The sequence below is a fragment of the Neomonachus schauinslandi genome, chromosome 4 (assembly GCF_002201575.2).
Source record: "Neomonachus schauinslandi chromosome 4, ASM220157v2, whole genome shotgun sequence".
Classification (NCBI taxonomy): Eukaryota; Metazoa; Chordata; class Mammalia; order Carnivora; family Phocidae; genus Neomonachus; species Neomonachus schauinslandi.
The window spans coordinates 5,670,908-5,683,157 of NC_058406.1; the positions used below are offsets into that span (position 1 = coordinate 5,670,908).

General features: G+C 57.9%; 1 protein-coding gene across 1 annotated transcript in view; it reads right to left on the reverse strand.

Annotated features, from left to right (window-relative positions):
- Positions 1–4,789: 4,789 nt before the first annotated feature.
- Positions 4,790–12,250, reverse strand: part of RERE (arginine-glutamic acid dipeptide repeats) — a 265,002-nt gene continuing 257,541 nt past the window's right edge. Inside the window, 7 exon segments of the mRNA XM_044914376.1 lie at positions 4,790–7,476; positions 7,800–7,980; positions 8,527–8,566; positions 8,568–8,674; positions 10,476–11,196; positions 11,494–11,716; positions 11,825–12,250. The exon segment at positions 11,825–12,250 is cut by the window's right edge and continues 950 nt beyond it. Coding sequence (XP_044770311.1) covers positions 7,443–7,476; positions 7,800–7,980; positions 8,527–8,566; positions 8,568–8,674; positions 10,476–11,196; positions 11,494–11,716; positions 11,825–12,250 — 1,732 coding nt within the window. The 3' untranslated portion in view covers positions 4,790–7,442.

Genomic DNA, 12,250 nt, shown 5'->3' on the forward strand with positions numbered 1-12,250 from the left:
AGATGGCTGGCCCCTGGTCTGGGATGCTTTTGCCCAGAATGGTCAAATCTTCATGCAAGAAAGAAGGAAGAGGGAGGCTTCCCTCTCACTCTTGGCTTGCCAAACCTTAAGGCCTTCTTCCTAGAACTTTCTATGGAAACAGAGATTGGTCTTACACGTGGGAATCCGCACGGAGTCAGTGGGCGGAGCAGAGCCCTGGACGCCCTCAGGCCAGCACCCAAACGCTGCCCTTGACCTTCAGGTCTATTCCCAGCAGATGGCAGGGGGAGCAACCACAGGATCCAAAGCGTGAGGCCCGGGACTCACTGAGATTTCCACATCTCAGAGAATCACTCTCCGGACTTCACAATGGAGCTGTGATGATGGTGAGGATAGTGACCACTGCTCACGGGTCCCCAAGTCCTACGATGGGCCCTGCGGTGAGCTAAGTGCCTTCTGCAGCCTTCAGGCTTCGTCCTCGCCGGCGAGGGGGTGGAGCTGGCCCGGCTCCGTTTGGCAGGCAGACCTGGACCCGAGACGGGCGCCCTAAGTGCTTGGCCCAGGTCACACAGGGTCGCACGCTTGTACCGGGGAATCTGACTCCAGATCTCACGCTGCTTAATGTTTCTGGAGGAAATGCTGAGCTGCCGTGGTCCTTCCCCGCGGTGGGTCTTCGCCTGGCTACCGTAAGAGGAAGGGGAAGGGAAGCCTTTGCTCCGTGGGCCCGTGATAAGACTGACGCCCTTCAAGCCACTAAAACCGGCCACTCCTGACTTTCCACTCAGCAGACTTGAAAAACCAACTCCTGTGCCTTGATGTTGCTTGGGAATGAACGCACCACTGCCCCTGCCCGCGGCCCACATGTGAGCAGACACTGAGCGTGGGGCCGGGGGGGCAAGTCGTGAAAGCACAGCCTTCAGCCGTCTGGTTTCTGTCTTCCCAGACTGTTGGACTAACCCTGGGCCCTGCGCTGGGAAGCAGGGACTGGGCAAGGTGGCGTTCTCACACCCAGGCGCCCTGGGCTGCCGGTTTTGAGGGAATGTGCCAGAATGACAACGGCCAGGGCCCGCTGTGCGCTGAGGTGCTCAGCTTCACACTACCTTCAAGTCACGCATGCAGGGTCTGCAGGGGCGTGCTGTGCCCTCGTCCTAGCCGTGAGCAGGCTGGAGGCCCCCAAGCACCCTCTTCCTGAAAGTCTCGGAAGAGGAGGCGCAGATGTCCTGAGATGGGAGCACAATTGGGGCACAGGACCCTTAGGGCAGGGGCAGCTCAGGGGGACTCTCCGGGGAATTTCTAGGGCCATCATGCTGGGAATCACCACTGCTGAGGTGATCACGGGGTGATCGCCACTCAGCCAATGTTTGCTGAGCACCTAGCGTACGGCCCAGCGTGGGGAATGCAGCTGAAAACCAGAGAAGCACCTCCTGTCCTCCCAACAGCCTTTCCCTGCCGTCACATCCATTCTGCGCCCTGCCCATGCCACCCACAGCTCCCAGCCCCCATCTCTCTCCCATGGTCCGGCTGTGACCTGTTCCAGTTGCCCCTTGCCCAGACCGCCCCACCCCTCCTCTCTGGCTGCTTGCCTCCAGGAAACATCTATTCTTTTACAAAATACGCATCACCATTCCTACACACCTCTCCCCTACATCGCAGGGGTGGGGACCTTCAGTGTCTGCGGGCAGAGCGGCGGAAGAATGGCGCCAGGGCTTTACAGATGCTGCCACCTGGTGGTCAGGACCAGGAGCGGTCGCGAGGACCAAGGTGCCGCAGAGCCCGTGCTTAAAAACTAAGGGGAGCAGGGGCGACCTGGGAGTGACAGCTGGTGGACAAGCACGCAGGAGACTTCAGGTCTTAAACACCATGCCCTCCATAGGCCGGAAGGGTCTTCTAAGAAGTGCCTTCAGGTCTCTCTAATTCACTACGCTGGGTGTCCCACACCCTAGGGGTTCAACAGAGGCCACCACCGTAAAGCAGATCCCCCCTCCCTGCCCAAACATCGAAGAATGGGGCAGACCAGGGCCGGAGCCAGAGGGGCTGTGAGATCCCAGAGCAGGCCCAGGTGGTCAGGGGGAGGGGGGGTTGGGAGACACTTGAGGGAGAAAGAGGGGTCACTTGAGGTGCCCCAGTAGTGACCAGCTCCCTGGATGGGGCCAAGGGCCCTTCTATCTTGTCACCCATGCCTACGACTCAACACCACATCCAGTCAGTGCACCGAGGAGCCTCCCTCTGGGGGGGCCTGTTCACTCAGTCAGCAAACATTTGCAAAGCAAGTGCCTTCCACACACTGGGACCTGGTCGGGGCGGGGGGATGCAGGCGCAGCTTCTGCAGCCTGGGTCCCCAATACGCCAGAAGAAAACAATCACACACGACTTGGAAGCTGGTCCTGGTGAAGACAGCTACCAGAGGAGCTGCCTTGGGTCGGTCAGAGAATCGGGAGTCCGGAACGCGAGCTGCCGGAGCCCCCCAGGGCAGCTGGGAACCCAGTGAGGACCCAGGGAAAGGACACCTCAGATACCGAGACCTCCAGGGGCCAAAAATGCAGGACAGAGAGGCCAGGGAGGGTGGGCAAGTCCCGTGGTAAAGCGCGGGCTCCAGCCACAAGAGGCTCTGTAGCTCCGCCAGCCGGACTCCCGCCAGGCCCTTCCTCCCACCCGGGGTCCCAGGACTCCAGGGAGCTCACTCTCCTGCAGCCCGAGGAGTCCAACCGGACAGCCAACCCCGCGGCCGCCTCCCCGGCAGGCTCGTCTGGCTGATTCTCCCTGGGAGGGGGCAGGGAGGCCAAGGCGTGGTAAGGTCTGCCCCTTGGTGTCTCCACAGCTCAGGGGTCAAGTGCAGGACAGATACTTCCACTGGTCTTGGGGCCTGTGGCTTGACCCCAGCTGTCTGGTATAACTGGGCCTGTTCGGATTCCACAGCCTTTGAGTCCGGGAGCCGACTGGGTTGGCCGGGAGAGGCTGAGGGTCAGAGCTGAAATCTGTGTTGGCGCCAGATGACACCGCTCAGGGTCTCACCGGCGAGGGGGCGACCCCCCAGATGTCTCGTGAGCTTCCACGCAGAGGCACTCAGGCCCCGACCTTCACCCTCAGCCCCTGCACCCACAACTGTTCGGCTTCACATGCCTGGTATTTGAGGGTCTCACGACTCCGTGTCAACGTGGGAGGTCACTGCTGATGCCCTGTTGTGCATCCTTACCCCGCGGGTAAGTGGCCTCAGCCTACACAGGTGATGCCTAGGTGAGCCGCCTGGTCCACCTGAACTTACCACAGAGCCTTCTCAACACGGCGACCACGCACCCAGCCCTGCCAAGTGCTGTTTTCGTAACTCCCGCTTCTCAGCCCCCTGACCAGAGGGGCTGCTGAGCCACCATGCCCAAGCTGAGGATCCACCCACAGGGACTCCAATGCCAGTTCATCCCAGCGGCAAGAGGCCAGGGCGCGGCCAGGGGCACGGTGGCTGGGCGGCAGACGCTTTGTCCTCCTCATGAATCCAGATGTCCACTGCTGCAAGGCTCTCGGCCTCAGAAAGGGCGCATGGCAGGGTGGGGACGATGGCCACAGCTGTCCACACCTCAGAAACGAGGACCACCTGTGCAGCTCTGATCCGAGGGTCTTTTCTGCAGCATAAACCTATATATTCATTCAGACACGGACGCCTTATCCTTTAACCTACTTGGAATTTGTAGTTCATATATTTAGGCCTACCAAACGCTATTTTCATAAAGAGTGCAGTCTAGGTAAGAAGTCGGCCGCTCACCCTTCCCTCCGCATCCCCTGCCACTCCCACCCTGCCTTCATGACCCAGGATGAGAGTCACTTGTGCCTCCCACGTCTGCTCTGGCAGACCCCTCAACTTCATCCCCCCTAACGGGTTACCCAAGTCGCTGAGCAGGACTCCTGCTGTCAGAGAACACGGACCTGCTTCTAGGGGCATCGGTGTGTATGCCCCCCCGGGGTCCCCTGGCTGGCGAAACTGTCTCGTCTTCAATTAGGTAGTGACACAAGCCGTTCCCCAGGCCTTTACCACCACTAGGCAGTGTCGGCCTGGTTTGAGGGCAGTTTATCGATAGGGTTGTTCTTGCTCCGTCTCCCAGGGCATCTAGAAACCCATATTCCAGATGGAAAGGCGAGCATATAAACTTCCAGGGATAGCCTTGAAGCTTTACGAAAATGCCCTTGACAGTGTCCGAAAGTTCAGCCCGAATCCGTTCTGATGACTGCTGCCCCCTCACGGCCACACCCACACCCTGCAGGCCACCAGCTGGAATGCATCCCTTCACCGGAGGGCCACTCTGAGGGTGGGCTGGCACACGGGCAGGCCTCAGGGCGAGGCAGAGGGGGGACGGGAGGAGGAGGTGGCGGCCACTGCACCAGTGGGCAGCTCAAGACCTCTCCTCTAAGCTGGGAAGGAGCTACATGCCTGTTCACCATGAAGGGTGTCCACAAATTAGAGGTGTGGGTGAGAGGCAGGGGGAGAAAGGAATCTGAGTGAGGAGAGGGTGTCCACGGTCCCAGTGCTGTCATCCCCCGGGCCCATTCTGCTGCCTGGGTAAGCTCATTGTGGGTCCCGATTATCTCAAGCCAGCAGGTCGGAGCATCCCCGAGAGCACTCACCACAGAAACCCTTCCTACCAGACACGGCAGGAAGAATCTATCCGGAAGGTGCTTTGGAGGATAGGGAAGCAGTGTGCCAGAAACAGCTGAAACCCGAACTCTCCCCCCTGCCCCTTCCCCAGCCTGGGGGACCTAGGTAGGGGCAAGTGCCAAGAGCCCCACCCACTCCCAGGAATGAGACACAGTCCACTGGTGAACACCCAGCTGCTGTAGTGTAGCTTGGTTTTATTTATGTCCACAAATATTTCAAAAAAATTACAAAATACTCAAATGGAGAGAACACAGAAGTCACGATTTCTGGGTGTCTACTCTGTTTACACTGTGTTATCTCATGGCAAACTACTCATATATACACTTAGCTTCAAGATATATATAAACGTAGCAAATCAGGATGTACACTCTGCTGCCGCAGTGGAACATGAAGCTCAATCTGGACAACATTCAACAAGATACGTACAGAACACAGAAAAGCAAAACCAAACTTCAAACAAAAGGAAGGAAAATCCAAAAGGAAACCAAGGGGTCGGGCTTCAAAGACACTGTGAAGGTCTGGGGCCTCCTAAACAAACTGGCTGACCAGGTGAGGTTTCAGGTCGTAGGTTCTTAAATGGAAGAATCTCAGTGCTTCACCTTGGGATATGGGGGAAAACCAAAACCTAACGAGAAAACACCTTCAGACAGTCTTCAAGTAAAGACTTCTAAGTACTTCACTCTGTCTCTTCTTTGGAAAAACGGATGACACAGAGAGGCGGTCAAGAAGGTCTAACTGAATGGCAGGCACTGTGTTCCACCAAAAGGAAAACAGAGATGCAGAGGAGGTTGGGGGCCTCAGGCAGGAGCTGCAGGAGGGCCAGCCCTGCCCCCAGAGGAAACAAGTGCCTCCTGCCCATGTGGCCTGAGTTTGGGGACACAGGGCTCCTTTGAGCTCGCCTCCCTCTAAGGAGCTAAGTTAAGGCAGAAATGGAACAGGAGAAAATGAAAGAGAAAAGCGACAAACATTTCCAGAACATCCCAGCAGACAAAACAATCCTGTCTGTCCCAACTGAAACCAAACAGTTTTAATAGAAACTGGAAATGCCCCTGATGCAGGTTTGAGTCCGGAACCTGAATCTCAGCTAATGCCTGCTGGCTTCTGGGTCAGCGCGCCAGCCTTCTGGTCCTGTCCCCAACTGAGCCCCAGTCCTGGCCACACCCCACACCCACCGACCCTCGTGCACTCTGCCACGTCATCTGGCAGCTCTCCGATGGGACTACCATACACAATGGCAGAAGCGGCCCTCGAGTCTGGTGGGGGGATGGAACAGGAAAGATCACACCCTGACAGAAGGCCGGATCCCCAGGTGCAGACATCCCCAGGTCCCCCGCCCTCCGCCCTGGAGAAAGCACACCATGCCTGCAACTCAGAAAGGAGAGGTGGACGCTCCACGTAACAGCCGGAGCCCTCAGACTGGCAGCTCCCAGGTGCAAGAAAGCCTGCCTTCTCATTCCACGTCAGCGGCTGCGACTCTCGTTCCTACTCCCAGGAGAAACAGTGGGATTCAAATGGTGTCCCCAGCCGACGTGGGTCACCACGCACGGACCTGCTCCTGGGGGAGATGCACAGGTCGCCACCCACAACCATGCCAACTCCAGGGCCTCCAGCTGCGTGGCCAGGAGGACCTGGCCTCCCCACAGGAAGATCCTAATGATGGCACACACCAAAGAGTTTTGTTTTTTTTTAAAAAAACAAATTCCTCTGGCAAGTGTGTGTGCTGAGTTCTTTGTAAGGAATGGTGTTTTCTTGAATTTTCTAGAATGTTTATGAAATTGTCAGAGTATTTAAAAAGGTAGTTCATCCAGAACAACCAAATGTGTGTGCATAGAAATCTAGAAGGAAATCTACAACCAGACACACAGAAACATGTGCTTTCTATCCTGCAGAGACAGAACAAGGTGGAAATTTAACTCTTGCACTCCTGGGACAAAATAAAAACAGTTTCATCTAACAGATATCCGCACCTCTGGCAAAGCACAAGCTAGGAACAGACAGAAGTGAAAATCAAGGCAGCAAAACAAAGAAACGGTCTGTAACATCATCCCTGCAGACCCCTGGATGCTCACTGTTGTGACCGCACCGCGTCCCAAGCCTCTGCCCGTTTGCAATTAGTAACGCCCATCTGCTCCCTTTAATTAAAGGGATAATTATATATAACTTTTTATTAAAAAATCAACTCTGTATTCTGTCAATAGCTGGTAGGAATTCACAATTAGTGACATGGCTGGAAAAAATAGATCAGAATAGTTTGTGGAAGAAAAAAAAAATGCCATTCTAAAATTATTTATTTACAGACGTAAAAAGCCATGCTGCAGAACTTTCTCAAATTATGAAGATCTCCTACAATGTATTAAAATAAAAGTTTTTTTAAAAATTATAGCTCTTGGATTCCAAACTCATATGCCACCTATCTGCAAACCTTGTGGGTTCTGGAACACACGTAACTGAGTGTGTCTGCACGCACAGTGAAGGGTGTGAACTGGATTCTAGCACCTACCAAGAAATCAAGGAAGGAAAAGAAAACTAAAGCCAAACCCCAAGATTGCAGGGAAAGTTTTCTGAATGTTCAGTCCAGTCCAGGACTCACTAAGTTTCTGGGGGACTGTCATGCAGGGAGACCCAAACCAGTCTCAAGGAATCCTCTCTACAAACAAACACTATTATGCTGATAACATTTTTAGTGGTGGGGTTTTTAAATATATAAAGAAATCTTTAGAAGATATTCTTTTTGCTTTTGTAGCTCGTATTGTATGTAAAAAGTCCTGTTTCTCCCCCCAAGAACTGGGGTTTCCACAGCCAGCGCTAACAAATAAATAACTTATAACTGCTTGTCACCTTCTTTCTTCAGTCGACTAGAAAGAAAACAAAGGGAGAAAGTATTCAGCACCAGGCCTGGGAAGGTGGGACCAGGCATGCAGCTCGAGGGTGCAGGTGACCCTCCCCCCTCCCCTCCCTCCCATCAAGATGGCTCCATGGGGGTCCCCTCCAGGGCCAAGAGGCCAGGGCCTGCAGAGCCATGGGGAGGAGTCTGGCACTTGCTGATATGGGAGGAGCACTGTGGGCACGGCCAGGAGGGGCAACCATTAGGCTGGGTCAGTGGCCCACAGGTGGGGTACATGGGAGCCTGGGCTCAGACAGCAAGCCCCCACCCCCTTCTGGCCCCGCCCCACCTCACCTGTAATAATCTTCCTGACTTGGTAGGTGGCCACCATGCATGTGGGGGTGTCCATGCAGCCACTGCTGTTCCATGGCCAGTCTCTGCAGCTCTGCTGACTGGGCATGCATGGCCTGCAGCTGGTGGGCTGCAGACATGGGGGGTGGGATGGCCCCAGGCAGGTCTCGGGGGTAGGGGGTACCTGCCAAACACAAAACAGCCTTCAATACAGAAAGGCCAGGGGAGTGGCCAGGATGAGGCCAGCAAGGAGGTCAGGTCAGCAGATAGCCCTGCGGGGAGGAGCAAGAACCTACTTACTCCGCAGGGGCCCATGGAGCAGAGCCCCCCCCCCCCCCCCCGGAGAGAGAGGAGGCCCAAAGTACTGTCCCTTGGATCCCCTGACCCTGGGGGTGGAGGTCAAGGGAGGATGGAATATGCACTTCCTCGTCCTCAAGGTTTCAGGCTCTTCCTTCTTCACAGAGGCCCACTCTGAACCCTCGGTTTAGACTCAGCGCCTCTGTCACTCCTTCACCTCACACTGTCCTTGTCCTGGCTCTAAGGACTCATTTGTACTCATTCACCCCCAGCTTTCTGAGGGCAGGGGTTTGCCTGCCTGGTTCCCAGGTGGATTCTCAGCACACAGAAGGTATTTGTTGAATACGTGGATGAATGAATGAATGAATGAACGGGACATCAGATACCAACCCCACTCTCACACCGGCCCCTCCTCCCCCAGGCGCATTCTTACCAAACACTGGATGACGAAGCATCTCGTGCTCATGGGGGGGGCTGTCCAAGCAGAGGATTGGGGAGGGTGCCAGGGGGATAGGGAAAGCGAGCCAGGTGAGGGCCAGCGGTCAGGGGGTCAACCAGTGGGTGCACTGGGCCTGCTGAACCTAAAAAAGAGGCAGAAGTCCAGATACAAGTGGTGCAGGGCTCTGGGGCTCTCGCCGTGTCCGCCCTCCTCGGCCGTAATTACCAGTGACTTCCGTCTCACCACAGCCGGCTCCTGGCCACCAGGGCCACCAAAAATCCTGACCCAAAGTGGCTGCCCCCACCCCAACCTGCAGTAAAGTTCCAGAAAGTAACACAGAGGTAAGTTCACACACTATTTCCTCCTCTTATTTCTGAGCACCCTGCACCCCTACAAGCAGAGTCTCCTCCATGCTGCTTTACTGAGGACCCTTGGTCATCCGAGCCCACCTGGCCGAACACCCTAGGCCTGCCCTGCACCTGTCAGGTCCACAGGGACCCCAGGGCCGCCTCCCCGGCCCTTCACCCACAGAACCCACAGGGGGTCGGCAGAGCGGGTGCTGCCAGATGCTGCATGCCGTTGGCAGGGAAGAGGCTCACTAAGCCCTGCTCTCTCCTCTCTGGGCCCTGGGCCCCTGTCCCTCTCTCCCTGCAGATGTCCCGTCCCACCTTCAAGCCCACTCCAAAGTTACCTTCTTGACAAGGCTTTCTCATGGCTTCCTAATTACAACCTTGCTCCCAGCTCCCCTGTTCCCTCCCCCCTGGTTAGCTGTCCTCCAGAACCCGGCCTGCTTTTCACACTCCAAGATATACTGACTGACTGCCTCCAGACTGGGACGGTAAAATGGACAGGGTGGTTATCAGCATCTACAGCTGCGCCTGACATACCACAGGTGCTCCATAACTATCTGTCAAATGGATGAATGTTATATGGACGAACGACTGCCTGTCCTCAAACAGCACTAAGACACATCCACTGGTTACACAGGGGCTTAGACAGCCCATGCCGGGTGGCATCAAAGTTCCAGGTGTCAGGACCATGGAGTGAAAGGGACAGCTCCCAGGCTTCCCCAGAACGATCTGCCTGGACAGAGTCCAGGCTCCCCACATCAGGGCTCGGTGCAGAGGTGGAAAGCAAGGTGCTGCCCTCCCCACCTCTGGGCCCTGCTCTATCAGTCACCCTCCTCCCCAGCATGGAGGCAGGTCTGGCCACTGTGAAGTCCTGCATGTGGGCTGTGCCCTGGGACTCCATGGCAGGCCTTGGTCCCCGAGTGCAGCCCAGCTCCTCCCACCCCACCTAGCCGGTCTGCAAGCTATAGATGGAGCAGGGACCCCAGCTGTACCTGTCTCTGCCTTTAACCCAGCTGGCCAGTCGGCAGAACTTTGGGAGCTCTCATTCCCAGAACGGATGGGACTGGGTGACCCTGACCAGATGAGCCAAGGCCCTGTACCCAAAGAGGGAACAGGAGGACTGTTCTTTTAAGTTCTCACTGAAAGATACCCTAGAGCCTCCCTGGGTGTCTCAGTTGCCTCCACCTGGGCTCCAATGCCCTGCCTTGCTCCTCAGGCCCCACTTCCTGCCTTTAACCTGACTCCGGGAACACAGGCTGCTTCCCACTATCCCCGGCACCGGAGGCACGTGGCCAAGAACCTAAGCTTTATCCAGGAAACTGCAAGCAAAGGGCCCCAGGGTGACTCAGCGTTCTGGGGACTTGTAGGTCTGGAGGACAGAGGGGCTGGGCGGAGACAAAGGCTGTGGGTGAGGGAAGCAACGAGAGGGTTCCCAGACAGACGCAGACCATTCTCAGCTGTCAGGAATGAGGGATTCCTTCAGGAAAGAACCGCCTCTGCTTCTGGACGGTGGCTCTGCCTCTGCCCTGTGCCTTGTTAGACCAGAACTCAACCCACAGCGCCCTCTCACAGCCCAGCCCGGGGGTCACCCACCTTGGTGGAGGGGGTCCTGCTGGTGGAGGTGGAGGTGCGAGTGGATGTGTGAGTGCTGGTGATGGTGTGGAGTCACGTTGAACATCTGCAGGCGGGCCAGAGGGTCGCTGGTCAGCGATGCCATGCGCTCGGCGTGGATCCGCTCGGCCGCCAGTCTATCAGGGTAGCTCATCTCGGGCCGCAGCTGGGGGCCCGCCAGGGCCAGTCTCTCCCTCTCCAGGGGGTTCAGGCCCGGGTGGAAAGAAGCAAAAGGGTGGGGGCCCGCAGTGGGGGGGATGGTGAGGGCGCTGTGCCGGGCGAAGTGCTCCATGGGGTTGGTGGCTGGGTGCAGGGGGTCCAGCTCCGGGGGCTTCACCTCGAAGCCTGGCTTCATCCTCTCCCGTAGCTCCCGCTCCCGGATCTCCCGCTCCCGGAGCTCCCGCTCCCGGAGCTCCCGCTCCCGGATGGTGGGGTCCACGTTGTAGAGGCCGGGCATGTGGTAGGCCAGCAGGGGGTCAGTGGGGTTGAGGGGCATGTAGAAGGGGTGGTTGCGGTTGGTGGGTGACATGACGTGGGGCCGAGCGTACTCGCTCAGAGTCCGAAGGGCAGGCGTGTCGGGCCCGATGTATGGAGGCACCGCGGCAATGGTGGTTGGTGGCGGCTCGAAGGATGGCCGCATGTGGCCGGGACCACTGAGCTGGGGGTCGCTGAGGCGGCCCTCGTGGGCTGAGCTGGACGCCTTCTGCTGAAGGAAGGGAAGGTGTGAGGGGCAGGCGCTCACTCTGCAGAGCTGAGCCTGGCCCTGCTGCCATCCCGCACTGGCGAGCCAACGCGGTCCATCCACCCAACACCAAGAGCAGGCCCCAGCCATGGCCAGGGACAGGCTTGGGCCGCAAGGACATGGTCCAGCCGCTGCTGGGACAGTCTGCTTTGTGCCTACAGCTTCCCTTGTGCCCTGGGTGGGGCTGTGCATCGGAGAGTGAGCCGCAGAGCAGAGATGGGGAGGGACCCCCCGCTGCCTGGCTGACCCCCAACTCACGGCTGCTCTCTCTGCCTCCCGCTCCCGCTCTCGTTCCCGCTCGCGCTCTTTCTCCTTCTCCTTCTCGCGCTCCCGCTCCTCTCGTGCTTTCTGCTCAGCCTCCCGTTTGGCCTTCTCGATGGCCTCCTCCCTCTTCTTGGCCAGTTTGGATCCCGCCAGAGGCATGAAATACAGGTCTGTCCGCGCACACGAGTTGTAACCACGGTCCAGATGTTTGTAGAACCTAAAGAAGGCCACGTCTCTCGCTGGGGCCCTGCCGAAGCCGCAGCCTGCCCCAGCTGCCCAGCCCGTCCCTGCCCTGGCCGTGCCCGCATTCCTGGGGGGCCAGTACCTGGCTGACTGGCTGGCATGGCTGGGGGTGTCCACCACAGTGGGCTCGGGGGACGGGCTCCTAGGTGGGGGAGGTGGGCTCTCAGGCTCCTCAGCATCATCCAGAGCCTCTTCCTTGATCTGGACCGTGGGGAGCGGGCACGCTGTCCCCCCGGGTACACTGCCTCCCGAGGGAACAGCAGCAGAGCAGGGTGCCTGGGCCGAGGGGCCAGGTCCTGCAGGTGGGGTGGAGGTGGAGGAGCAGGTTGGAGGGGTGATGGGAGGAGGTCCCCCAGGGACAAAGGGGTGCTGAGCAAATGGGGGCTGGGGGGGCACCTGGTGGAGGCCCGCTGGGGGGTGAGCGGCAGCAGCAGGAGGCAGGCTCTGGCTCTGGGTCAGCACTGGGGGCTGTGCAGGGGAGGAGGGCAGGGGCTGGCTCTGCGGCATG